The 22,977-nt window shown below is 37.3% G+C and overlaps 1 protein-coding gene across 1 annotated transcript in view; it reads left to right on the forward strand.

Annotated features, from left to right (window-relative positions):
• Positions 1-22,977, forward strand: part of USH2A (usherin) — a 388,839-nt gene that overhangs the window by 325,902 nt on the left and 39,960 nt on the right. The window contains exons 59-60 of the mRNA XM_051613556.1: positions 634-796; positions 6,612-6,966. Coding sequence (XP_051469516.1) covers positions 634-796; positions 6,612-6,966 — 518 coding nt within the window. The remainder of the gene's footprint in view (positions 1-633; positions 797-6,611; positions 6,967-22,977) is intronic.

The raw sequence follows: 22,977 nt of genomic DNA on the forward strand, positions 1-22,977 counted from the left end.
ATTTAAATGAGTATTTAATAATGAAATTAAGTGAAATGAAGCATCATTTCATCAGGAGTTTCTTTACCTGACATTCATTTGCTTTTACTATGGGTTATTTCTGGTAGCTTACTTTACAAATGCTCCATCCTGATCTCCATCTCAAAGAAAAGTTTATACTGATTGAAGACATACAAGAATTCTGGCACTGCCATCACAGCATGGCAATGATGTCCAAATTGGCTACTCCTTAGGTTTCCCTCAAAAATTCTCATTGTCTTAAGCCTCTTGTGCTGTTACTTATCTTACTGGCCTGGGGACATTTTTTGTACATTATGAAGACCATTATGGGATCCCAAAGAGTTTGGAGAGGGGCAGTGTAACAATTGTGAAAGGACATTTTAATAATTTAACATGGAATAGTATCCTTAATTTGTGAGAAAATTATTTTACTTTTTGTTTTATCACAAATCATGTGATAAAACAAATGTTCTCTTGGTTTTTGCTTTCTTAGATGATTTCATACAGCAAATGTAGCCATCGTATAGTTCATTTGGGAATGATGTGGTATTTTACTTGTGTTTTGAGTTTTTAAAAATGCCTTTTTTGTTGAGGAAGACACTCTCATCACTAAGCAAACTTCTGGATTTGTAGGTGGGTGTGGAGTGGGTGGTCAAACATTTTCAAGAACTGCTGAAGCACCTCCTAGAGAACTGTGCCCACCTGTCGTTAAAGCAATGGGATCTTCACTCATAGAAGTGAAATGGGCACCACCTGAGAAACCAAATGGCATCATTACCAATTACTTTATTCACAGGTAAATGCTTTTATCACCTCAGATTCTTAGTCTTACTGAACTGTTTGTTTCTTTATTCCTTGATATCCTAGGAGGTGAAAAAAAGTGTAGATATATAATACCTTTCAAAGGCTAAAGTAAGATGTTGGTCTATGAATGGAAATGTTGAGAATAACAACTGAGACAAGAATCATATTCTGGATTTATAAATGATAAAAAAGAAAATGCAAGTATATTTTAAAAAATTCAAAGGGATGGGCAAAAATTGTGCAATAGGTACTCTCACTGTGTTTACCCAGACCACATTCTTCAATCCTCTCTATAGACAGTTGACAATTTTGGAATAGAAAAAGGAGAAAATCACTGTTTTGAGATTTTTAGAAGCAGAAAAAAAGATATTGATGTTCCTAAGATAGACTGATTTTCCAAGATTAATTATATTCTTGTTTGCAAGTAAGTAATCTGGAGTGTGATTACAGTGCAGCTCCATTTTATACAATCTTCCAGTTAAATTGCATCTATTTATGTTCCCTCGTGTTTGTATTCAGCTGGCCTGTCTAGGTAGTTCACTGACACCTCTTCACTCCCTATGAGAAGCCTCCTAAGCTGTGCATGAGGATATTTCTATATATACAGCTGTGTTTAGGGAAGTATCAGAGTAGCAGAGCACTGACATCTGCTGTGCCCATTGACCCTTTTAAAAAAGCTTGCTGAAGGGGCCTTATTGAATCGCTTCAGAAAGTCAGAGGATATAAAACTCAAGCCATGTACTGGAGGGGAATTTAAACTCTGAAGTTTCTTGTTTTCCCACCACTGTGTGTGTGGCAAACATGCTGGGCTGAACCTAGCCTCCCACAAACATTTTGAGACATATTATTATATTAGAGCTGTGATTGGGAAGATGGGAATAAAATTATCTTTTGGAATCAACTGTGATAATTAATATAAATTCACTTTTGCCTTAAACACATTATTAGTCTCTAAAAATTCCTGCTCTCTTGAAATATCCTTTTGTTTGCTTTTTTTTATTTTTTAATTGTCTGATCAAAAAAACAAGGTCCCACCTCTGTATAAAGAGGAATAAAGTGCATGTTATAGCCCAAGACATGTCTTCACTCTGTTGGTTTTGTAAATTAAGCTGATGATTACCACTGCTATTCCATGGCAGCCATAGAAAGGGAAAACAGGAAATATAATGTAGAAAGCCTGCTTCAATGAAAAATACTGTAAATTGAATTTGACAGCATTTGATGGCATTTGATTATTCTAGTCACAGCCAAACAATGATATAAAGAGTAATATGAAGCAGAATGTGTTACTGCCTAGCAGACTCAAAAGCAATAAACCTTCCTCCAATGTGACACAATCACTTCACAATCATAATTGTAGCCTGCTTGATACCTCTGAGTACAGCAGAAGGGCACTGACTGACATAGATACATTTTGTTTTTTATTTAAAGTGAAATGAAAATGGCGCACTGGGGCTCCAGATACAATCGTTATATTCACCTACATAGGCATGAATCACTTGGCAGTTATTTCAGCTGAAGTTTAAATGTGCTTAGACAACAACAATATCAAATCTTTCTCAGATAGCTGCAAAAAAACCAGAAATGGGATGTAAGCACATAGTTCTTTTTCATCTTGTAGCCACACGTAGCCTTACATTGCTATAGCAGCAAGACTGCAGTATTTCTGTGGGAGGTTATGGCATGTAATTTCTTCTTCATCATGTGCCTCTTCCTTACTGCATCTCCACCAAAATAAATTCATTTAACTCAAAACCTGGAATGCTTGGGGAGCTAGTGTGTGTGCAAATCTTTGCATTAAAATGGCAGTCCTTGTGCTTTCCACCAGAATCATAAAGGCATTTGCAAGTTTGCAGCCATTTTGTTAAAAACAAAAAAAATAAAATGTTTATGATAAATGAGATGGTGACAATTTATTTTTTATTCATACAGCTGTTTCAAACACAGATCTCAGGTTTTTAAACTTTTCTAGCAAAGACTTAGAAGAGATTGTGAATGAGAAAAAATCTAGTTCATGAGACAATCACCCAATCTACTTCTTTTCCCATTCATCATTACATAACATCGCTGTGACAACCACAAAAATTGCTATTCTGGAAAAAAAAATATTATATATAATAGGTGATGTATTTCTTGCTGTATTTTAATAAGATGTAGGTCAAATCAGCTAATGGAACTGCTCTCTGCTGACCACCAACATGCACTGTGTAGGATGCACATGAGATGACTCTTAAATAAATATTGCATGTAAAATTACAAGTATTTGGTTCATGGCTTGCTTAAGGGTGTGTCTGAATATCTGTCAAAGTGTCTATTTCATGTTCAGTAAGATTATATTATTTAGTATACATATGTGAATTTGTAATATAGCTCTCATTAGCTGAGCAATCTGGATGGTGAAAAACCAACAGGCAATTTCAGGCAGAGGACATGTCTGGTGACTGTTGTGGTGTAGAGGCTTCTATACTGACTCTTTATGATTAATTCATTGCTTACCCTTATACCCTTATACGATGAGCTGCACCAAAACCAGCTTTGAAGGCACACATATCAGTAGACGGTTTAATAGAATTCTTATGAATGGATATGTCATTGAGCATAAGAACTGTAATTGATATAATACCTGATGTAAAATAGCATATTACATGCAGGAAGCTCAAACTCATTTCATTAATTATATTTTTTAAAGAAAAAGAAAAAAAAAAAAAAGAATAATTAAAAAGCAGGACCAAAAAATTTACAAAGTACAGTACATTAGAATTTTTCAATCCAAATGGTATGTGAAGCTGCTTTGTTTAATTGGATTCAAAATTCTAAATGGGAAGCATTGCAGATGTTGCATTTTCTCCCACCTTTGAGGGTATGATTCCCGAGTCATTTGAATTTTGCCCCAGGACTTCTCAGTATTTCCACAAATAACTCACTACTACCCTGGTAAGGAAAACAGCAGGCACTGCTAAAACACGTGCTTCTGTCGCATGGCGAAAGGTGAACATGTCAAGAAGAATTCTGGGTTCACCTACGAGACCTCAGGGATTCACTGAATCTCCTTCCAGATATGAAAACCGAGGGGTGAGTGTTACAGTTAGTGTTGCTGCAGTCCTCTGCATACAGCTCTATAGTTACCTGTCACAAAGAGGATTATATTCTCCTCCTTATGTCATCTGGCTCAGATTGGCAGTGGGACAGGGAGGATTTGCCCTTATAAAATAACTGTATCTGAGCATCTTTAAAAGGAATGTTAGCAGCAAATCAGACTATGCAGACTAAGAGACAGCTTCCAGCTCTTGAAAATGTTATTCTCCTTTGCAGCTCATTGTACATAAGAAACACTTCCAGTTAAATGAGCAGCTGAGTCTTAAATCTTAAAACGATTGAAATTATTACAGACTGTTCAACCACTTCTGTTTAAAGTTTATTCATACATTAAGATATTCTGGGTTTTAGTGTTACAGATGGAACCATTTACCTAACCATACGTTTCATTCATTAAATATTCAGTAGTAATAAGACCTAAATACTCAACCAGACTATATTGTGCAGCTTTGCTTGTGGGTGAGCTTGCAGTTGATGGCATATTTGATCTTTCAGTGTGCAAAACTTTATCACGGAGTTTTCAAAATTTATAAAATAAAAATTTGTGTAGCCATTTAAGTGCCATACTGCTTGGTCAGACGACATATTAAATGTGACTTTATTGAACTAAAATGTACTCTCTTTTAACTTCTCTACAGATATTTTTTTACACTTTTTTGAGTGCACAGGGAAAAGAATGTATTTTAAGTGCAGGAGAAAGACATAGTGAATCACCTCTCAGAACTGTGTCTTGCATTAAGTCAGTGAACAGCATCAAAGGGAGAGTTCTGCATAAGGCTTAATTTACCATTACAGTAGAGCACGGGGAAGTGTATTAAAAATAACTGATGGAATTTTGGGGTCAGGGGCAAGTTTTGTACCCTGCTTCTTTCAGACGATTTTTTGCAAGACAGGTAATTGCTAGGGAATCTTCCCTGCCGTGCTACACCCAGTTCTGCCAACCAGTTCTCACTATCAACAAATCTTATAATTTGCCTGTTTCATTACACTAGAGACATTGTACGTCAAAGCTCTTCTTTTTTTTGTTTGTTTTTTAAATCACACTTTAAACCTTTTAAACTAAACAGTGTCCATATAGCATGCTTATCTCAGAGTTTAATAAAAATTCTTTTGCTTAATATGAGCAGATAATGTATTAATGCATGCCTTATATATGCATATGCACAAAGGATGAATAAACCAGTTGTGTACGGACATGTATTCATTATATTCTTCATATTTGCATGTAAATACCCGTGTATATGTTATTACAAGCATCGAAGATTATCAGTTTAAAAAAAAACCAAACAGTTGTCATTTGTGTTTTTAAAGTAATTCTTGGGATTGATCTAACGAAATAAAATATGACAGAATTCTGTGAAATACAAATTTTATCTTTCCAAGGAAATATTCTTCTGCTTCTGTTTGTAGTGATGACACCCAGTAGTCAGACAAACCAATTTTACTTCTGCAGATTTACCCTACTTGCAATAAAAATGGCAGATAATATAATTTGTTTTTTTGTTTTTGGCATGGAGGGTGAAAATTCTTTTACATTCTGACAAGGTTCCTGTGCAGAATAGTGGAAATACTTAAATTCATGTGCAATAGCACACAACCGTCACTGAGATTTACCACAGTGTTTAAATGTAACCAACTTAATTTCACACAAACATTTTTATGCCAAGTGAAAGAACTGATTTGATAACTCTGTTTTGAAGATGAGTGCTTGCCTTATTAGAACTGTTGCAAATTTTATACGAGAAGGGGCCACGTTAAAAGGGGCTGAGGATCATCTGTAATATTGTTTGATACTTAGATTATCATCAGGTCCAACACAAGCAGATCTGTAGTAGGAATGCTATATATGCATATATAAGTATATATATGTACAAAAAAAAAAACACAACAAAACAAACAAAAAACCCTTGTGCCAAAAGCCTACACAGTTAATTGTATTCATATATTTTAGTCTGCATTTTTAAACAAAAACAACATTGGAAAAAATATGTCGTTTGTTACAAAAGGCACTACTTGTGATATTTTAATGAATTTTTGTGGTGGAACTGCAAATTCTGCTAAGTTTATACACAAGGGATTACTTATTCCATTCACAAGAACAAAAGAGGTATTTATTGTGAGCAAACTAGAACTTAAAAGTGAACAATTTTGGTTTTGATTGCTATAGAATATTTATCTCCTGTTCACTAGGTAGCATCTTTCTCATGTAAACTGGTTGTAAGTTTTCCATAAATGATCCCAAGCTGAGTACATCTATAAAGAGTTTGATTTTCAGAAATGTTGAAAACTTGCATCCATACTGCAACTCAAGTCATTACTTATCAACTACATATGGATAAAAAATTTCACCTTCTAAAGTCTCAAAGTCTCAAATCTAATGTATTCTATCTTAAAAGGACAATATGCTGTTGTATTGCCACTGCCACCATGAACTGACAGCACACTTTTTGGACAAGTTTTATAGTGTTCTTCTAGGAGAATAATTAGGTGATTGCCTCAAAAATCTGTTCTTCACTACACAGCACCTATCACAAGTTCAGGAAAATGCTTTTAAGATGCAAAGGTAGACACATCCTTGTGTCTGCAAAGTGTAGAAATACATTGTGTACTTTTCTGAGGAAGAGGTTGAAATTAGAACTTCAGAATCTACCACCATGGGAGTATTATAGTTATTTTCAATTTTAAACACATTGCCTTTGATTTAATTTCAGACGTCCTGTGGGCAGTCAAGAAGAGCTGCTTTTGTTCATCTGGGCTGAAGGAGCTTTGGAATTTATTGATGCGTCTGATGCTCTTCAGCCTTTTACTCTCTATGAATACCGTGTCAGAGCTCAGAATTCTGTGGGCTCAGTGGACAGCCTGTGGGCTTCAGCCCAAACTCTGGAGGCTTCCCCATGGGGCATGGCAGCCCCTTGGGCACAAGCAACAAGTGCATATTCAGTGCGGCTGAACTGGACCCAGCCTGTCTCTCCCAATGGTGTCATATCTCTGTATCGAGTAGTCTACCAAGAAAAACGCAGCGATCCAACATTCAACATCCCAGCTTTTACAGCACTAACTGTAATGGTAAGAACTGGACCACAAAACCAGTTTTAAATTGTCTTTACTTTGCTTTGATCTCTGTGGTATTTTAAAATCGCATTAACAATAATTTGAGAAGTGAGGTTTCAATTGCCAGTAGTTCTGTTGGTTTAAAATTTGGTTTTGGCCCAATGCAGACTGACATATTTCACATTAATATCTAATTCCTAGTAGAGGCAAGTAGATTACTTGAAAGCATGGATGGATCATGTCTAATTAAACACATACCTAACTTTGTCAGCCTTGCTCTGAAAATACTGTCTTGCGCTTTTTGTCTGACTGTTGAAAGAGTTTCACAGTTTCTGCACAAAGAATAAAATCAGTCCTCCTTGTGTATAATTCTAATTTTTAAAATTCAGTTGGAATCACAAAATGAATGAATTCATTAGTAACTATATAGGTCATATAAGCAGCACATTTGTATGCTTCCCTCATTAATAAAAGCAGATCTACTTTTACTTTCATTACATGTACTTAGATTAGAATGTTACTTTTCCACTGATAACGTCTTTCCACGAAGGGATTTGCCAAACATGAGTGTCTGTAAATATTACATTTCTATTCAGTATGTAGAGGGATAGACACAGGAAAGGGCAGGTTGTTTGGTGAATGGACTAATAGCGTTATGTAAATCAGTGACAGAAGTGGTTATGGTTTGTGCAGTTCCCACTCCTTCTCCCACTTATATATTGCATTCTAGTCTTTCTATAAAAAGACAGCATATAGATAGTTGAACCAAGCTACTTTATATTAGGATAGCTGCTGTACTTGGCTGTCTTCTAAAAATAAGTTTTAGAAAATGTTTAAGGAAGTTGTAATAAATTTGAGTTTTGCTAGTAGTACCACCTCAATTTAATGAACCTAGAATTTTCTCTAAATTATATTCATAGGCTATTTTTTTATTGAATGACACTAGAAATCCCCTAAATTCTTAATTACCCCAATTATAGACTATCTGTTTGACATTCAAGTAGGATCCTAAAGAGCTTTCTCTACAATACCCAATAGTAACCTTTAAGTAACTCCCCCAGAAAATTTTGACATGACAAGGTGGGAGAAGTTTCCAGCTCAGTTAGTTTATGTCCTCTTGTGATCATATGGTTCCAAATATCAAGCCCCCTAGAAGCCTAAGAGGATTCAATTTGAAATATATTATTTTCTGAGAAATAAAACAGATCCTGACCTGAATGACAGGAATATATAGGGCTTTTAAAGTTATTTAAAGTTATTGAAGTTACTGCTACTTCAGTAGCATTTTGGTACTTAGATCCCTTAACTTGTTTTAAAATAAAATAATCATAATCATAATTGTGATGGGACACCAAAGATTTCAAAACCAGCAAAATTACAGACCTTCTTCTAATACTGTGCTTCAGCAGCATGCAGTGTGTTGCTGGAGCATCGGAATTGACATGGCTGGTCATGCATTGCAATGTCTTCTGAGCATGCCAACAACAACAGAAAATGTCCAAGATGGTTGTACTGTGGGTAATAAAACCTACCAAAATGGTCTTTTAAATAATGATGCCACAGTGTGTTTCTTTAACAGCATCAGTTTAAAGCCTTTCAAATTAACAAGCTATTATTTACTGAATTAGTATTTTTCTGGCTCCAAAATCCTTTATTCTCCCCACACACTATCCTGAATCAAAATGACATTCTGGCAGCATATGTATAGCTGTTCTACTAGTGTTGCAGCAAAGCTGACTTGCATGTTTTTTCTACTGTCCTTTGTCACGAACACATATAGAGTTTTTTTCTTTCCTACTCCTTTGTATTTTTAAATATTATACTACCCTTTGGGGAGACATCATCCTGCACAGCTCTTCCATCAGTTGCACTCACTTTAAGCTGTTGCAACTACATTAACTCAATAGAGTTGTTGCTGATTTATACCAAGAGGCTGAGATCTGAATCCTACCTCTTGTGAATATAGCAGAACAGCTAAAGCTTTGAATCAAAGTTATTGACATAAAATGCACGGAGTCCTGTTATCAAAGATATCCTCAGGAGGTCAGGTCAATTATCCCAGCAGGCAAAACTTGCACACCAACTTTCAAAGTTATAACCCCTTAAAAATAGAATTTTATCATGAAATTGCTGATATACCCTTAGCTGTAGCTTTGTGAATGAGACACTTTAATTAAAATGTAATTCTGTTGAAGGAACTAGCATTCCAATGATTAAACTTCTGCCCCTTTAAAATATAGCTTTCAGGGGTACTAGGCTAAATCATTTAATCTCCTAAAGCATCTCTATTGGAGCTCCCTCATGGGATACACCATTAGTCATTCTCTCACACAAGCTTCCATGTTACAAGCAAGACTTAAAGTATTAAGCAAGCAATGAGTTCGGTCCTTTATTTAATCTGTTAGACTCCATTCTTATCCCATTAGATTATTCCAGAAGAAAAGCAGTGCTACTATCACGGTAGCCAATCCCACCCTTGCTCTTGTCCGATGCACCCTGGTTGCCTGCCACAGGACATAAAGCTTGACCAAAACCTAAAGTAGAAATATATTCCTTGTCACACTGCAGAACACAAATTAAGCTCTCACTAATGTATCTGCAGACTGTTCTAATTTGACAGCTTCATTTCCATCCATTTCCAGAGCCAAATAAGAAGCATCTTAAAGGTTTTCAAACCATTTGATAGACTTATCCACTCTACCTTCCCAAAATGCAGCTATTCACTCCCCAGTTAAGGTGCGTTAATCTGTATTTGAATTAACAGGTCAAAGGTGTGGCTGTCCAGTACTTCAAGGTTTTCATTGACCCCTTGAAATTTTACGATGCCTATGGAGATAAAAATGAGAACGCAGTTCTGAGAGCAGATGTTGCTGCTTCTCAAACAAAAGAAGGTCCTCCCTGCACTGTTAGAAGCAAGTGAAGTACATGTGAGGCATTTTGATGCTTCACAATTAAAGAGGAGTGACACCCACTTCCCCAGCTTGTTTAGCCAGGAGTGTAGTGACAGATGTTAGGTGACAGCAAGTAAAATTGACATTCTGGTTTATTTGCAGAGCAAAGTCAAGTCAAGAATGGTTACAGCAGTACAAGCGTCTCCCAAGATGTCTTCTCAGTTCATTTTAACCCTCTAAAGAAAGAATGATATTTAGTGTGTTATTGACGTGAGCATTAATGTGAGACAGATGTTTATAGGGGAATGGATTGAGAGTAAGTTCTCATTTACAGACATCTGCCTAAAGTAACTAGATTGTCAAAGCAAACTTCGTACTCTTGTGAACTTAGGGCTCAAGCTTGTGAACATAGTACCTGGAGCTGATTACATTATAAAGTCAGGACCTGACAAATGGCATCAAAGCATCAGAGCTCTTTAACTGTTTTATTGCAAATGTTGTCTTGAGGTAAAAATGTGGGTAAATTTTGACTTTTCATTGGTAGATCTTTTGTGGGTGTGTAATGTTTCTCCCATGACAATTGTATCAAGTATTTGTTTGCTTACCGTGACCAGAAGAACTCAAAGCCAAGGAGATGAGTAAAAGATGTAAGAACATGTAGCTGTTAGAATGCGCTTGGAGAAGGAAAGCATCCAGAGCTGAGGGTTGTAAAGAAAAAGTCTGCCCGCATTGGGCAGTGACCCCCATTATTACTGTGTAGAATCAAGGCTGTGGTGTGTCATGTCCAGCTCAGCAAAGCATAACTGAAAGTCCAATGTGCTTGTTACAGGATGCAAGAGACAGGTGTAACCGTTATAGGCCTTATTCCTGGGAAATCCAACCTTGAAGCACAGGTCTACTCACATTGTGTTTTGCTCACATGTATGAGGCTCTCAGGCTGAATTTCTCCTACAAGGCATTTTTATCTGCTCAGGGTGTAAAAAATTAACACATCTCTTAGCTGATATCACTGCACCAGCAAAATCTTTTGTCTGGATGCAGCTCTGCTAACAGTTGAGAACATATGTTGGCTTACCTTACATTATTTAGGGAGATGGTGTATAACTACATTGGCCAAGCTCCTCTTGGCAGATTCTTCATCTGTGTTAGGGAAATCTGTAGACATATTGCAGAAAAGCAATAATAATAGAGACTTTGGTAGGAGGATAAGTCTTTGGCTTGCATGATTATGTCGTTATAACCAGACATTAATTTGTACATCAAATATATAACTGGAGGAAAAATAATAAGTAAGCCTACTTGCTGAAAAACTCCATTTAAAATATATTATATGAGAAATAATCTCATATAATGGCCAGTATTGCCATATATACATGCCTCCTATGGAGGATTTTACAGATGTCTGCAGTCTTGCATCCAGAGATAGTTCCTTTCTATTCATCACATTCAGAAATACTTAATACATGTGTGTGATCCTTCATTCCTGTTCCCTCATATAGACCAGTGAACACTTGGCAGCATTAGAGATGAGCTACCATGTAGTTATTAACTTCCTCATACATAACATTGTTCTGTAATGCAGTATGCAGGACTGTACAGTACGGCTTCCTTACAGAAGATGAAATTAAGATCATAGCCACAAGTATAAGAAAATATATGCCAAATAGAGGGACCAGTGAAACTTCTTTACACATGCCTATTTCAGATGCTTAGGAAATGGACTGCACTTTAAGAAAAGGAAGTGAGAATAAATGGAGGAATCCCTCCACATGCTGTAAATTCAGATGTGCTACTTAACAAAGAATGAAAGCTGTGAACTGCAGTGGAGGGCAAAAGTTAATTAGGCTACTGTGCTACTGTTAGTGAGTGGAAAGTAGCCACAACCAGAAACAAGATGGCTGCTCAGCAGTGCCCTAATACAGCCAAAAGATCATATCCTTAGCTCTGCAAGGGCTTATGGGTTAGGGGGAAATCATACACAGATGACTAATTTTTTTATGGTTCACAGCTGATCAAAGTGAAATTCAGCAGCTGTTCAGGACAAGTGACCACTCTAACGGCTGTAATATAACCTGCTAAATAGAGAGGGAATTGCACGAGAGCAAGAGGTTAGCTGTGATTATCGGCAGGTGAGTGCTTTATTGAAGTTGAAAGACCATTAACATTGATGGAGTAATTATTTCAACTTGAAAGTAATTACCTTGATGGGTGATAGCTTCTCCAGTGTTCCCAGATTTGATTGGACCAAACAATTGTGAACTCTTGAAGCCTAGAAAAATATTACAACAATACCGCAATGTTTAAATTACTGAAACCACTGTTAAGAGTATTTTAATTATGCCTAACAGTGAAAAGATTTTAACTTACAACAACTGGTGACCTCTCATGTATAGAGACATTTTCTTTCTAATTTCAATGAAATGACCCACACCTACTATGTGTGTGCTGCATGCGATGGGTTTACAAATGAATCATTTGATTTAAAAGCAGTTTTTAAGATTCAAAGCCTCGTTAGCACAGTTTCAGGAAGGGCTCGTACTGGAATTGCTGTAATTGTTTTATTTGCCAGGAAAGCCCAATAATATGAAATGCTTTCTGTGTTTTAATCTCTAGACTGTTAAGTTTACACAGAATGAATACAGGACAAGTGCTCCTTCACATTGAAAGCTGCTAAAAAAAAAAAAGTGAGAGAGGCAATCTGTGTCTCACAGATTCTGTTGTTTCCATGCTGCTGCAGAATATGCTGGATTTGGCACTACAGCTCTGTTTAAATAAGCATTTGGATTGAAACTACGATGCCCCTCCAGAAACTGATTAAGTGCTTCAGTAAGCCCCACCTATCAAGACAGACTTGTAGAATTGCCTAATTAGAGCAGAAAGGATGAAATGGATTGTTGCACAACTTTGATGATTTTGAAGTACTCTGGTAATAGAACTGGATGAGAACGGTGAGAGAGAGAGAGGGTTGAGCTCCCCTGTTTATACCGTCCTTACCATAACCAAGAACACTTCATTGTCTCCTGGATGCTTTCAGCAGCCACAGAAACATAATTTTAGACCCTGCTGGAACTCTGCCAAGAATGAAAGAATCTTTGTCAGTTGGGATGCATGGTAGCAGGGAAAGGTTTATCTGGTGTCTGTGAGGTCTTAATATGTTGTCAGGCAACTGTTGATTCAAATTAGTGAAGGTTACAGTAAAGGAGCTTACTTAATTACATTTTCTCTTGAATATTTCCTCCCTAGTTCAGTGTGCAACATGATGTTAATATAACGTTGCCCTTTGATAAATTTTTGGACCAGAAGCAAAAAAACCGGTATGGTTATATCTGACCATGCCTGGTTGCACATTCTAAATTGACTGGACCAGAGTGCCTGGATCAATAGGTGTGGTGTTTTTTTTTTTGTCCCCCTACAAATAAATTGGTTACCTATTTGGAAATATCTAGTGTATTTTATCCTTGGGTTTCGCTTTGTATAAGATCCAGTTTTCACCCATTCCTTACATCTTTTTTCTCTTTGATGAATGAAACACATGTAGAATTAGGTCTTTTGAGGGATATTTACGATGTCTGACTTCAGGCATCTAACCTTGTTAGACACATGAATGTCCTTTATAGATCTTGAAACCTCCAGAACATCTAAGGTATGGACTTGGCTGCAATTGCTTTCCTCTAGTGCCACTTGTGGGCCACTGTTAGCATATGTCAGTCAAAGGAAGGTGGTTGATTTTCAGCTGAGTAATCAGCTTGTCTTCCATAAATTACACAATAGTATTATGCAGGATGACAGATTTAAAAGATGGTACCCTCTGACAGGAAGTTGGTGGTGGGCAGCAGTCTGGAACTGGTAACCTTTTCAGTTTGTGCACCTGCAGTCATAGGACGATAGCGGCCAACATGACAAAGCCTAAAGGTGGTTACCTAAAATGAGATTGTATAAATGCTCCATATTTTTCTGTAAGTCTTGCATTTCAATTGTGAGAATAAGATTAAGCTAACCAGGCACTGTAGAAAAACGCTACTGATGGGTTGTTCTGTAAAAATAAAATAAGCAAACTAGAAACCGCCCAAAACCTTCACCTTATTAAGTATAATTTGATAGGAAGATACAATATGAGGCAAATTCTTCTTTTCATTCCATGTTGTGTGTGGCTGCACTAAATATACTTTGAAAACAAGGTTTTGGTAAGCTACAGATGCTTTTTCATATAAAGTAGGGAATAAAAATGGAGAAGGAGAAGGCAGAAATTTGTTGGGTAATATGTACAGCTGTTTTTCAAATTAGATATCTGTTTAAAAATGCTTAATTGGATTTGACTAGGTTTTAATTCACATTTAACCACCATTCTTAAGTGGATAGATCAGGCAACTCCAAGATAACTCTCTTTGTTGGTAAAGTCATAGGGCAGCTTCCTAAAATCCCCAGGGTCCTGCCCAACAGATACAGATACAGAAATTGTTCAGCTGGTAATTAGGATGGCCATTCCTCATCCCTCCTCCATCCCATCCTCCTGCCCCACTCCTCTCCAGGGATAGTCTTGTATGCAAATTGGCTGAGAAGGGTTATGTCATATACTTAAATTTCATAGGGAATTTTAAGAAGGAGTGTGTAATTTTAATAAACAGGATTTATTTTTTTAAAAAAGGAAGAGCAAGTCGTATGACTCATGGGAACTGGTAATATAATATAAAGCCTTGTACCTTTGGGGACTCCATTTGAGTCTAATCCAGGTCTACAGTCACCAAAGTCATTCTCATCAAACAGCCGTTGGGTGTCCTACGCAAGATAAGTTTAGTATTCTCAGCTGACCTCCTGTCCTTTCTCTTTACTGCTCCCTTTTGAATCCGTTCCCATCACTCAGCTTCACAGCCTCATTCAAGCTCATCTCCCCTATGCTTGTTGCAGTTTCCCATTTTCTGTCTCCCAAGTGACCTCTCTCTCTCCTCCTTTCAGACTTTACAAAAAGCACTGAAAAGTGTGTATAATCTTGCCACACTCTTTTTTTTAGGGGGCAAAACCCTAATTCCTGCACAGTGATAAACATGAGTTTATCAACATACAGCTCTTTGGAAGTGGGAGCGGGTGTCTGTCTGTTAATTTACAGCACTATATAAATATTATTTTTGAGACTATAACAGCAATTATGGTGAATAGGGGCCAGATGGCCTCTGTATCTAGAAACCAGAATGGCAGTGTATTTTTAATGGACTTAAATGTTACTTTTTGACAGGAAGCTAATATTAAATTCTGTTTTATAGGTGCCTGTCAGGTGAGTATGGTTCTGAGTTTTGATTTTTGTTAAAGCAATTTCTAATGTCATGCCTGGACAGTAAAGCCCACTAAAACCTTGTTCTGTGGTGGGGTCTTTGTTGTTCCTTTTTTTTTTTTTTTTTTTTTTTTATAAGGATGGTTATTGATCTCTTGCTGAGCTGAGATTTCAGTTTTATGCCAGATAGTTTGATTAATGGGTTGGTTTCTGTAAGTGGACTGAATGGGGATAGGAAGCACAAGCCGCTTATGCCGCCAACCCTAACTCCGTCAAGACGCATAGCTCATTATGAAACAGTTATCAACTATACATGAAAAATTAATTGGGCTCAGTTTGATTCTGAAAAGGATCAGCTTTCTACTTGGCGGTCCCTCCAATCTTTCCAGATGTTGCACGCTAGCCCCTCGAGAAGCAGCGAAGGGAGATGTATTAATACATTGTATTGATTAGATCAAGACCCCTGACAGTTATTTGTAGAGATACCATCTGGCTGCTGTTCGAATTCCTTCACCAAAAACAGGACGTGACATGTTATTAATCTCAACTCTCTAAGTATAGACAGTTGCCTTTTCTGCTAAACCGCATTTTACCATTCCGTAGGAGATGGAAGCAGACCTGAAGGGTGCTGAAATTAAGGTTATTACACAAATTGAGCCATATGGTCCAAATATTTCAGCAAGAAAATTGCCAGGCAATAAAAATTGCTCCTGCCTTCCTAATGGTGTAAATTACAGTTTAACCATGGCTCTAATGATGTCCTTCTGCCGCGCTTAACTACTGTTACATGAAGGACATTGTTTTAAAAATATAAAAAACAAGTAAATGCCAGCAGCGTGTTTTACAATCTGTTAGTGTGTCATTAAGAACACTGTCAGAATTACATAAACATAATGGCAGGCAACCTAGCATACAAAAGAATGAGTATGGAAATAGAAAGTGTCTTGAAAACTCCTTTAGCTCTGTAATGTCAAGAGCCTTTTCCCTTCTGGAACTTTTCCAGTATGGGAAAACGTGGCTGCTTATTTATTCCAGTTCTCACACGGGCTCTGATGGAGATTTAAAACCAGAAAAAAAATACCGAATAGTTCGATGCATTTTGAACAGGTGACACTAGAGGGTTATAAATTTACTATCACGTTATACTCTAACTGTATATAAAGTTAACTGGGTATGACAAAGGAATCCAAGATGTGATTCTGTCTTCAAACTGAAGGATTGTTTTTATTCTTTTGGATCATAATGGGATTTTCTGTTATTTTCCAGGCTTTTTTGAAGAATTGCAGAGTATTGAAATGGTTTCAAAGTTCAAAAACTCCGTGATTTTTACTAACAGACTTAGCAATCCTAAAAATGTCTTTGTTAAAAATAGCTGTAGCTTATGTGCTATTAAAAATAAAACTTAAGTAGTTATCTAGTCATCAGATGCATTGCTGACTGATTCTGGTGTTTCATGATACAACATGGAGGCTAAATTGTAAGTGAATTAAGTAAATAATTAACCAATGAGATTTCACTTCAGAAACACTCATCCAGCTATTCAGTTGGTAAAGGAAAAGCTCTGTTTGTACAAAGAGTAAAAATCATGTAAGGTTATGATAAATGCTATTTGGAATATTGAGTTTGACTACTTCTTCTTGAAACCATGTTCTGGTTTTAATGGTTCACCCACAGCAGACTTTTAGGCAAGAAAACCTAGCACAGCCATGTTACTGTAAGCTTGGGACGTGGCTGACTGGGCACACAGGTGTGAGTCATGGGAGGAGAACTCTGAGCAGTGTGTCCCAGTCTAGTAGAAGTGCCTGCTAGAAACCAACGGGTCCTGAGCCCCACCACTGCCTTGAACCATGTTCTGGGTCTGCTAAGCAGGCAGAGTGTCTGATTCCCCTGCCCACTCACCTTTGGAGACAGAAACTTCCACACTCTTGCAATTGCACTCAGTTTCTGCTGGATCTTCATGCTGGTGGACATGCATTTTGACAATGCTGAAAACACAGATAAATGATGGCAAACAGACAAATGGAAGAAAGGAGATTGTGAGTTAGGCTAGGTGAGCTGGTTGGAGAACAAGTTGACAGGCAGCGCTTGCATTTGTTTTCAAACGTAGCACAGTTTATGAATCATGTGAAGATCTCATTTGTGTGTCGAACAGCAAAAAGTTGGCAGGGAGCTTTAAGTCTTGAAATATCTAAATTGAGCCCAAACCAGAGAGTTAATCAGATTCAGTAAAGTTTAAAACAGTCTTTAAATCTGTCCTTCTTGCTTCTCAGTACCAGTATAATCACAAATTAAAGCACCAAAAAATAACTAATTCACAGTATAATTGGTTGGTTTGTTTCGAAAGAAAACAAAGGCAGAGAGCAGTAGGCTCTACTGAGGATAGTAGTCTAAAGACTTCCTGTGTACAATATATGAATTTACATACATGTCATCTGTAGTAGGGCATAAAAAATTCCAAGTTATGAATTTATCCCATCACAAACTACATGTATTTTCCTCAGGACCTTGAATTTTGTATCTGACCAAAATTAGGGAAACACATAACAAATGGGACCTGGAACATCTAGGTGTATTGTACTCCCCTCACATGCACCCATAATGGATGGATTTTATTGTTTAACTGTAAAAATGTGTTTAATTTTAAAATATCTTTCTTCAGCATTCATCAAATAAAATTCTTCAATGTTTAGAGAGAGTTTCCTCCACTATCATCTGACAGGCTAGAAGATTTGGAAAGGATATGCTTATTGAACTGCTTTATGAGTGCCAAAAAAAAGGATGAGCATGGAGTGAAAGTTTCTACCCATGAAATGGAAGGGCTTGCTGGAAGATCCCCTGCCGAAGTTGCTACCATATTCAGAGAATTTTTTCTCCCTTTATTAGCAGGTGCCATGTTACATCCTTTAGGGCATCAAACATCATCTGTTATACCTCTGGCAGCTGCAGGCTGCTTTACTCACTTCACCAAAAACTGTGGAAACTGTTTCTTCCTCCCTTCCTTTCCCTTCACAAGCCATCCTTTCTAGGAGCACATTTAGAGACTATGATGAATGATACAGGGAGAGAGAATTAATACCCATCCTAAGGATCTTGTAGAAAATAATTTCTGCCTTTTTCAGATTTTTTCATTAAGAACTTGTTTCTACTTCCAGATATTCTATGCATCCTGCAGTAGTTAAGACAGGCAGAACCCTGCTTTAGTCAGGTCTTGTCCTTCGAAGGTCTCATCTTATTGAGGGCTGTGTAGCTGCACAGGGAAAACCAGAGGAGACAAATGCACATTTACATGTCCAACCTATGACTCATGTAAGAGCAGCAGGTGGACCTGCAGCACAATATCTTCCACCAAGGTCTTTGGCAGCTGTAGATGTCTTTTTTAAACTAATCCATGACTGCTCCACTCTCCTTGGTGTAGCATATGTGTCTTCTAAACACTTCTGTGCCCACAGCACCCTAACATAGAGACAAGAATGCTGGGATATGGTCCATCTGAATGAAACACCTGGATTGTGTGTTGTCTGTGTGTCAAAAGTACTCTGAGGTGTCGGATATTCACAACAGGAATGTGAACATAGGTTCCAATATCTATTTAACCTACTGGGACATACAGCAAATTGTTACTCATTTTGCTTCTGATTTTTGCTCCAAGTGCTTTTCCAAGTCCATTTGCTGCAGGTTTGAATGCACTGATTCCCACCCTCTGCAAAGTTCCTAGCCTGAACCAAATCCTCCATACAGTGTGGAAGATGCTACTCTACTGGCTGCGAAAAACGTACCAAGTTTACAATTGCCCCACAAATCAGAATTTCAAATGCAGATTTCATATAGCAAAAGAGTAATGGAAGAGATCAATTTTCTGTATTTTTGTTACTCTGCACAAACAAAATGAATTAAACTTTGCAGAGCTCTTCTATTTCAACAGGCTTTAAAAAAGAATTAATGAGAAGTCTGGAAGACATCTTTTCCCAGATGAAGTGAAGTATTACTCTTGTCATTATGACATCGTAAAATTATTTTTTATTGTTTTCTCTTCAGGGGTTCAAGACAGATGATAATTTAGATTTTCTGTAATGCTAGTCTATGCTAGAAATGCTAGACCCATGATGTACCAATAGATCATGAGATTTATGCTATAGTTGTAGCTTAAGACAGTGACATATTTAAGTGCTTTGCTTAATGTTACTTGAAAGTCCTGGCCTAAAAAGGCTGAATAGAGACCCTAAGAGCAAAAGAGAAGAAAAACATCACCCTTTCTACCAGGTAACACAATAGTTTAAGCTCTAGTTTCTTTGATACTTAATCCAGTGCCCCCTTTGAGGACAAATATTTCTGAGAACATGTGGCTTTTAAAACAGGCAATTTCTGAGATAAAAATTTACAGCTGCTCTTTAGCATACTGCATTTTTCCAGCTTTCTGGCTCTGCACAGAAGCATCACAACACTTTCAATTGCTTTGTTAACAAACCTCTGTAATGATTCTTGATTTATAATGGAAAATTTAAACTGCACTGATTTGAGTAACATAATCTCAGACTCAAGATCCTTTCTGACATGTTGACCTGTACATGGAAATCAGAAGTCAGGAATGTTTGCTTCAATTTCATGGGTTAACTAAACCCAATCCCTGTTCTGGATTAATGCCATCTACATACAACATTTAGTTTTGTTCTTCTAGGCATGAAGGCCTGATGTAGAAGCCTTGAGAAGGCCAAAGGAAGCTTCTGTTGAAGTGCTTTGAAACATTTGCAGTTTAACTTCTGAAGCTATTGATAGTTCTCTGGTTTACAATCTGTTGCTGTGTGCTGATAGCAAATATTGTCACTGGCTTCTTGGCTCCCTGAATCTTAAGTGAATTTCAGCAGAAGTCGCAGCTCTGAGTTTTAAATGCTTACTTAGATGTCCAAGGTAGGCTAGTCTGTCTAACCTGTCTTGAGAGAGAGTGAGGCTCCTCTGAAGTGCTATTCAAAACAGAAGTTAAACATCTGACTTTCCCTTTGGAGAACTCACCCTTCCTCTGCACATAGTATAGAGAATAACTGAGGACACAAACCACACCAGTTTTGTGTCTGACTGTAGGTGCTTTGGCTGTTTCCCATAGTGCCTATCTTCATCTTTGAGCACTTGAATGCATTTACAAGTCCGGCCCAAATGACTAAATTGTAGTAATTTCTTTTTGGATTGCTCATTTATAACATGCATACATACGGCTAATCAATACACAAGGCGGTGAGACTAGTGGATTTACAAGTTAATATGCTGGAGTCAATAATGTGCTCTAAAGACATTCTCAATTCTGAAACCAGAACAATTTGGTTTTTATTAAGCTTAACTATGTACCTGTTGAGTTAGCAATCTATTTTAATTCCCCAAGAAACTTAAATATCCAAGGAAAATACAGAATCAGAACTCAACTGGTTATGCTTCAGTAGTTTTCAAGTAATATTTCAGAATTTACGTCTTTCATCTCTTCCCTAATTTGTGCATCTTGCTAGCGCATGTCACAAGCGCTTAGACTTTCTTCTTTTCAGCAGGAACTTTGCACCAAGATGCCCAAGCCACACTAGAAAGGACTACTGAATATGTAACATCATGAAAAGACATGATTGAAGATTGTGTTTTATTTATGCGTTAACGTTTAAAAGTGAAGCTTGCTAGCTGCTTTTCCTGTTCACACTGCCCTGGATTTAGTTATCTACTTTTCTGTGTATGTATATGAATTTAGTGCTGGTCTGACAGCATAGAAAATGGGAATGGGCAATCTACAGACACTACCTGATAGGCTGTGTTAAGCACATAACAGTGTGCCTTAAGAGGCTTAAGCTAGAGGGAACCATAGACATATGATCCTAGGAGGATCTGAAAGTTCATCTATCCACTGTGTTCACTTGGTTTCAAGGCATTAAACCTGCAAGCAGCTTCTCTTCCAGTTGCTCTACCAAACTCTATTAACAATTTGTTCTTCTTATCTTCTTTTCAACCCATTTCTTGGTGTGCAGTTGATTCTGAGCCTTCATATGTAAGACATAGCCGCTGTGGATGGGACACCAATATACAACTTAATCTTTTTTGGACCTCATTAGTGTTGTCAACAGTGCCTGCACCTGCAATGGAAAACCAAGACTTTGTTCCTCTCACCATCATATGACATAGGGGATTTTCAGACTACTTGTTGAGGCTTTCCAATAGCTTATAAAGCCAAAAGGGGCAGTGATCCCTGGCAGCAAACCCCTACTCCAAACTTGAGGGAACATCCCACAAGTTCTGGAAGGAAAGTGTCAGTATTTTGATGTCAAGGTGCTTCGCTGGGGATATGTTGCCAGAGCGTACACCTAAATATGTGTCTAATCAATATGCCCTGCCAATTTCAGAAGATGGGCTGAACTTTCCTTCAGCTACAGAAGAGAGGACATCCTTACCTGTCTAAGCAGTGTGCTCTGGCCTTCTGCTAAGGTTGATGGCTAGGTACAAAAAGGTGCAGAGCAAATCTGTTTTTCCTGGCATGGGTTAGAATAATTGAACTACTCCTTTCCCAAACTGGTACCTGCTCACTCTCATTTACTTTCAGCCTGTCTCTATTTGGAGAACAAATATTTCAGAGTAGGAAGTGTAAAGCATTAAGGGAAGGAATGAAATACCTGGTGAAGGGAAGCCTTTCAAGGGATAGGGATTTGTATTTTTTAAACACCCAATCCATTTTTAAAGGTGACATTTTAAGTTCAGCCACATATTCAGACTAAACTTGGGCCTTTTAAATGTTGCTCCAAGGAAATTGTTTGTGCTTAGCTTTTAATATCTCTCAGAAGTGATTACATACATAGCAGGCAAAGTTTGAATGAAAAGCTTGTGCTATTCAGTACAGGGTAGAGAAAAAAGAACAAAACAGTAGGAAGTAAAAACCTTTTAGTCTCCTTTAAAATGTTGCTTTTATTTTCCATTGTGCTGGCAGAAAGCAGGGATTTAAAGCTGTGAATTGCCTTGAGGCTGTGTTATCTCCATCTACTTAGCAGCAGTTAGAACTGCTCTTTTTGCATGTGTTGGGTGAGAGAGACAAGGACTGGGAATGCCTGAGAAAAGAGAATAAAATAAGCTTGCGTTTAGCAATAATGTGACACGTCTATTGTACCTGTGTAAAATGGGATCTAAAACAATACTGATAGTTTCCTGAAGCTGCACACAGTAACACAGGGGGATATCCTGAGATTTAATTAATTAATGTTTGTAACATGATGTGAGATCCTATGATGTAAAGTCACATATAACTGCAAAGTCTTAATTTTATGGAGCACAACTGACATTCAGTGGCATTTTCAAGGAGACTGATGAGGGAGTTCACCTGTAATCTATGTTAAGATTCGTATTCTCCTTGTACAAGTTCCCTTAAAAATTTTCTTCAAACATTTTTCTATTTACGTTTTCCCCATTATGGCTGTTGAGCTCTGAAAAGGCAAAAATTTATAGCGGAAATATAAGAGGTTTCTCCTCTGTTTTCTATTCACCAAAAACACAGTCAACCTGTCTTTTTCAAATTTTACAGAAAATAGAAATCTTCAGATACTGTGCGGAGGTCATTTTAAGTTCACGTGGGAGAAGTTTTACAGTGTTCAGAGACACTTTTCTTCGCAAGATCATGTATGACATAATTTGAAAGAAGATGAAGAATGCAGCTTATGGCACAGATATATTTAGACAGATAGAGTTACACAGATAGGATTGTTACAAACGTCATAGAGGAGCAATGTAAATGCTTGAAAAATAAAACTTCAAAAGAAACCAAAGCCAAAACATGTAATAGTGGCAAGGGAGTGTTCTTTGTATAACAAAGCAAAACTGATTGACACATGATACCTTTGGCTGAGAAGTTCAGGTACA

The sequence above is a fragment of the Apus apus genome, chromosome 3 (genome assembly GCF_020740795.1).
Source record: "Apus apus isolate bApuApu2 chromosome 3, bApuApu2.pri.cur, whole genome shotgun sequence".
In the NCBI taxonomy this organism is placed as follows: domain Eukaryota; kingdom Metazoa; phylum Chordata; class Aves; order Apodiformes; family Apodidae; genus Apus; species Apus apus.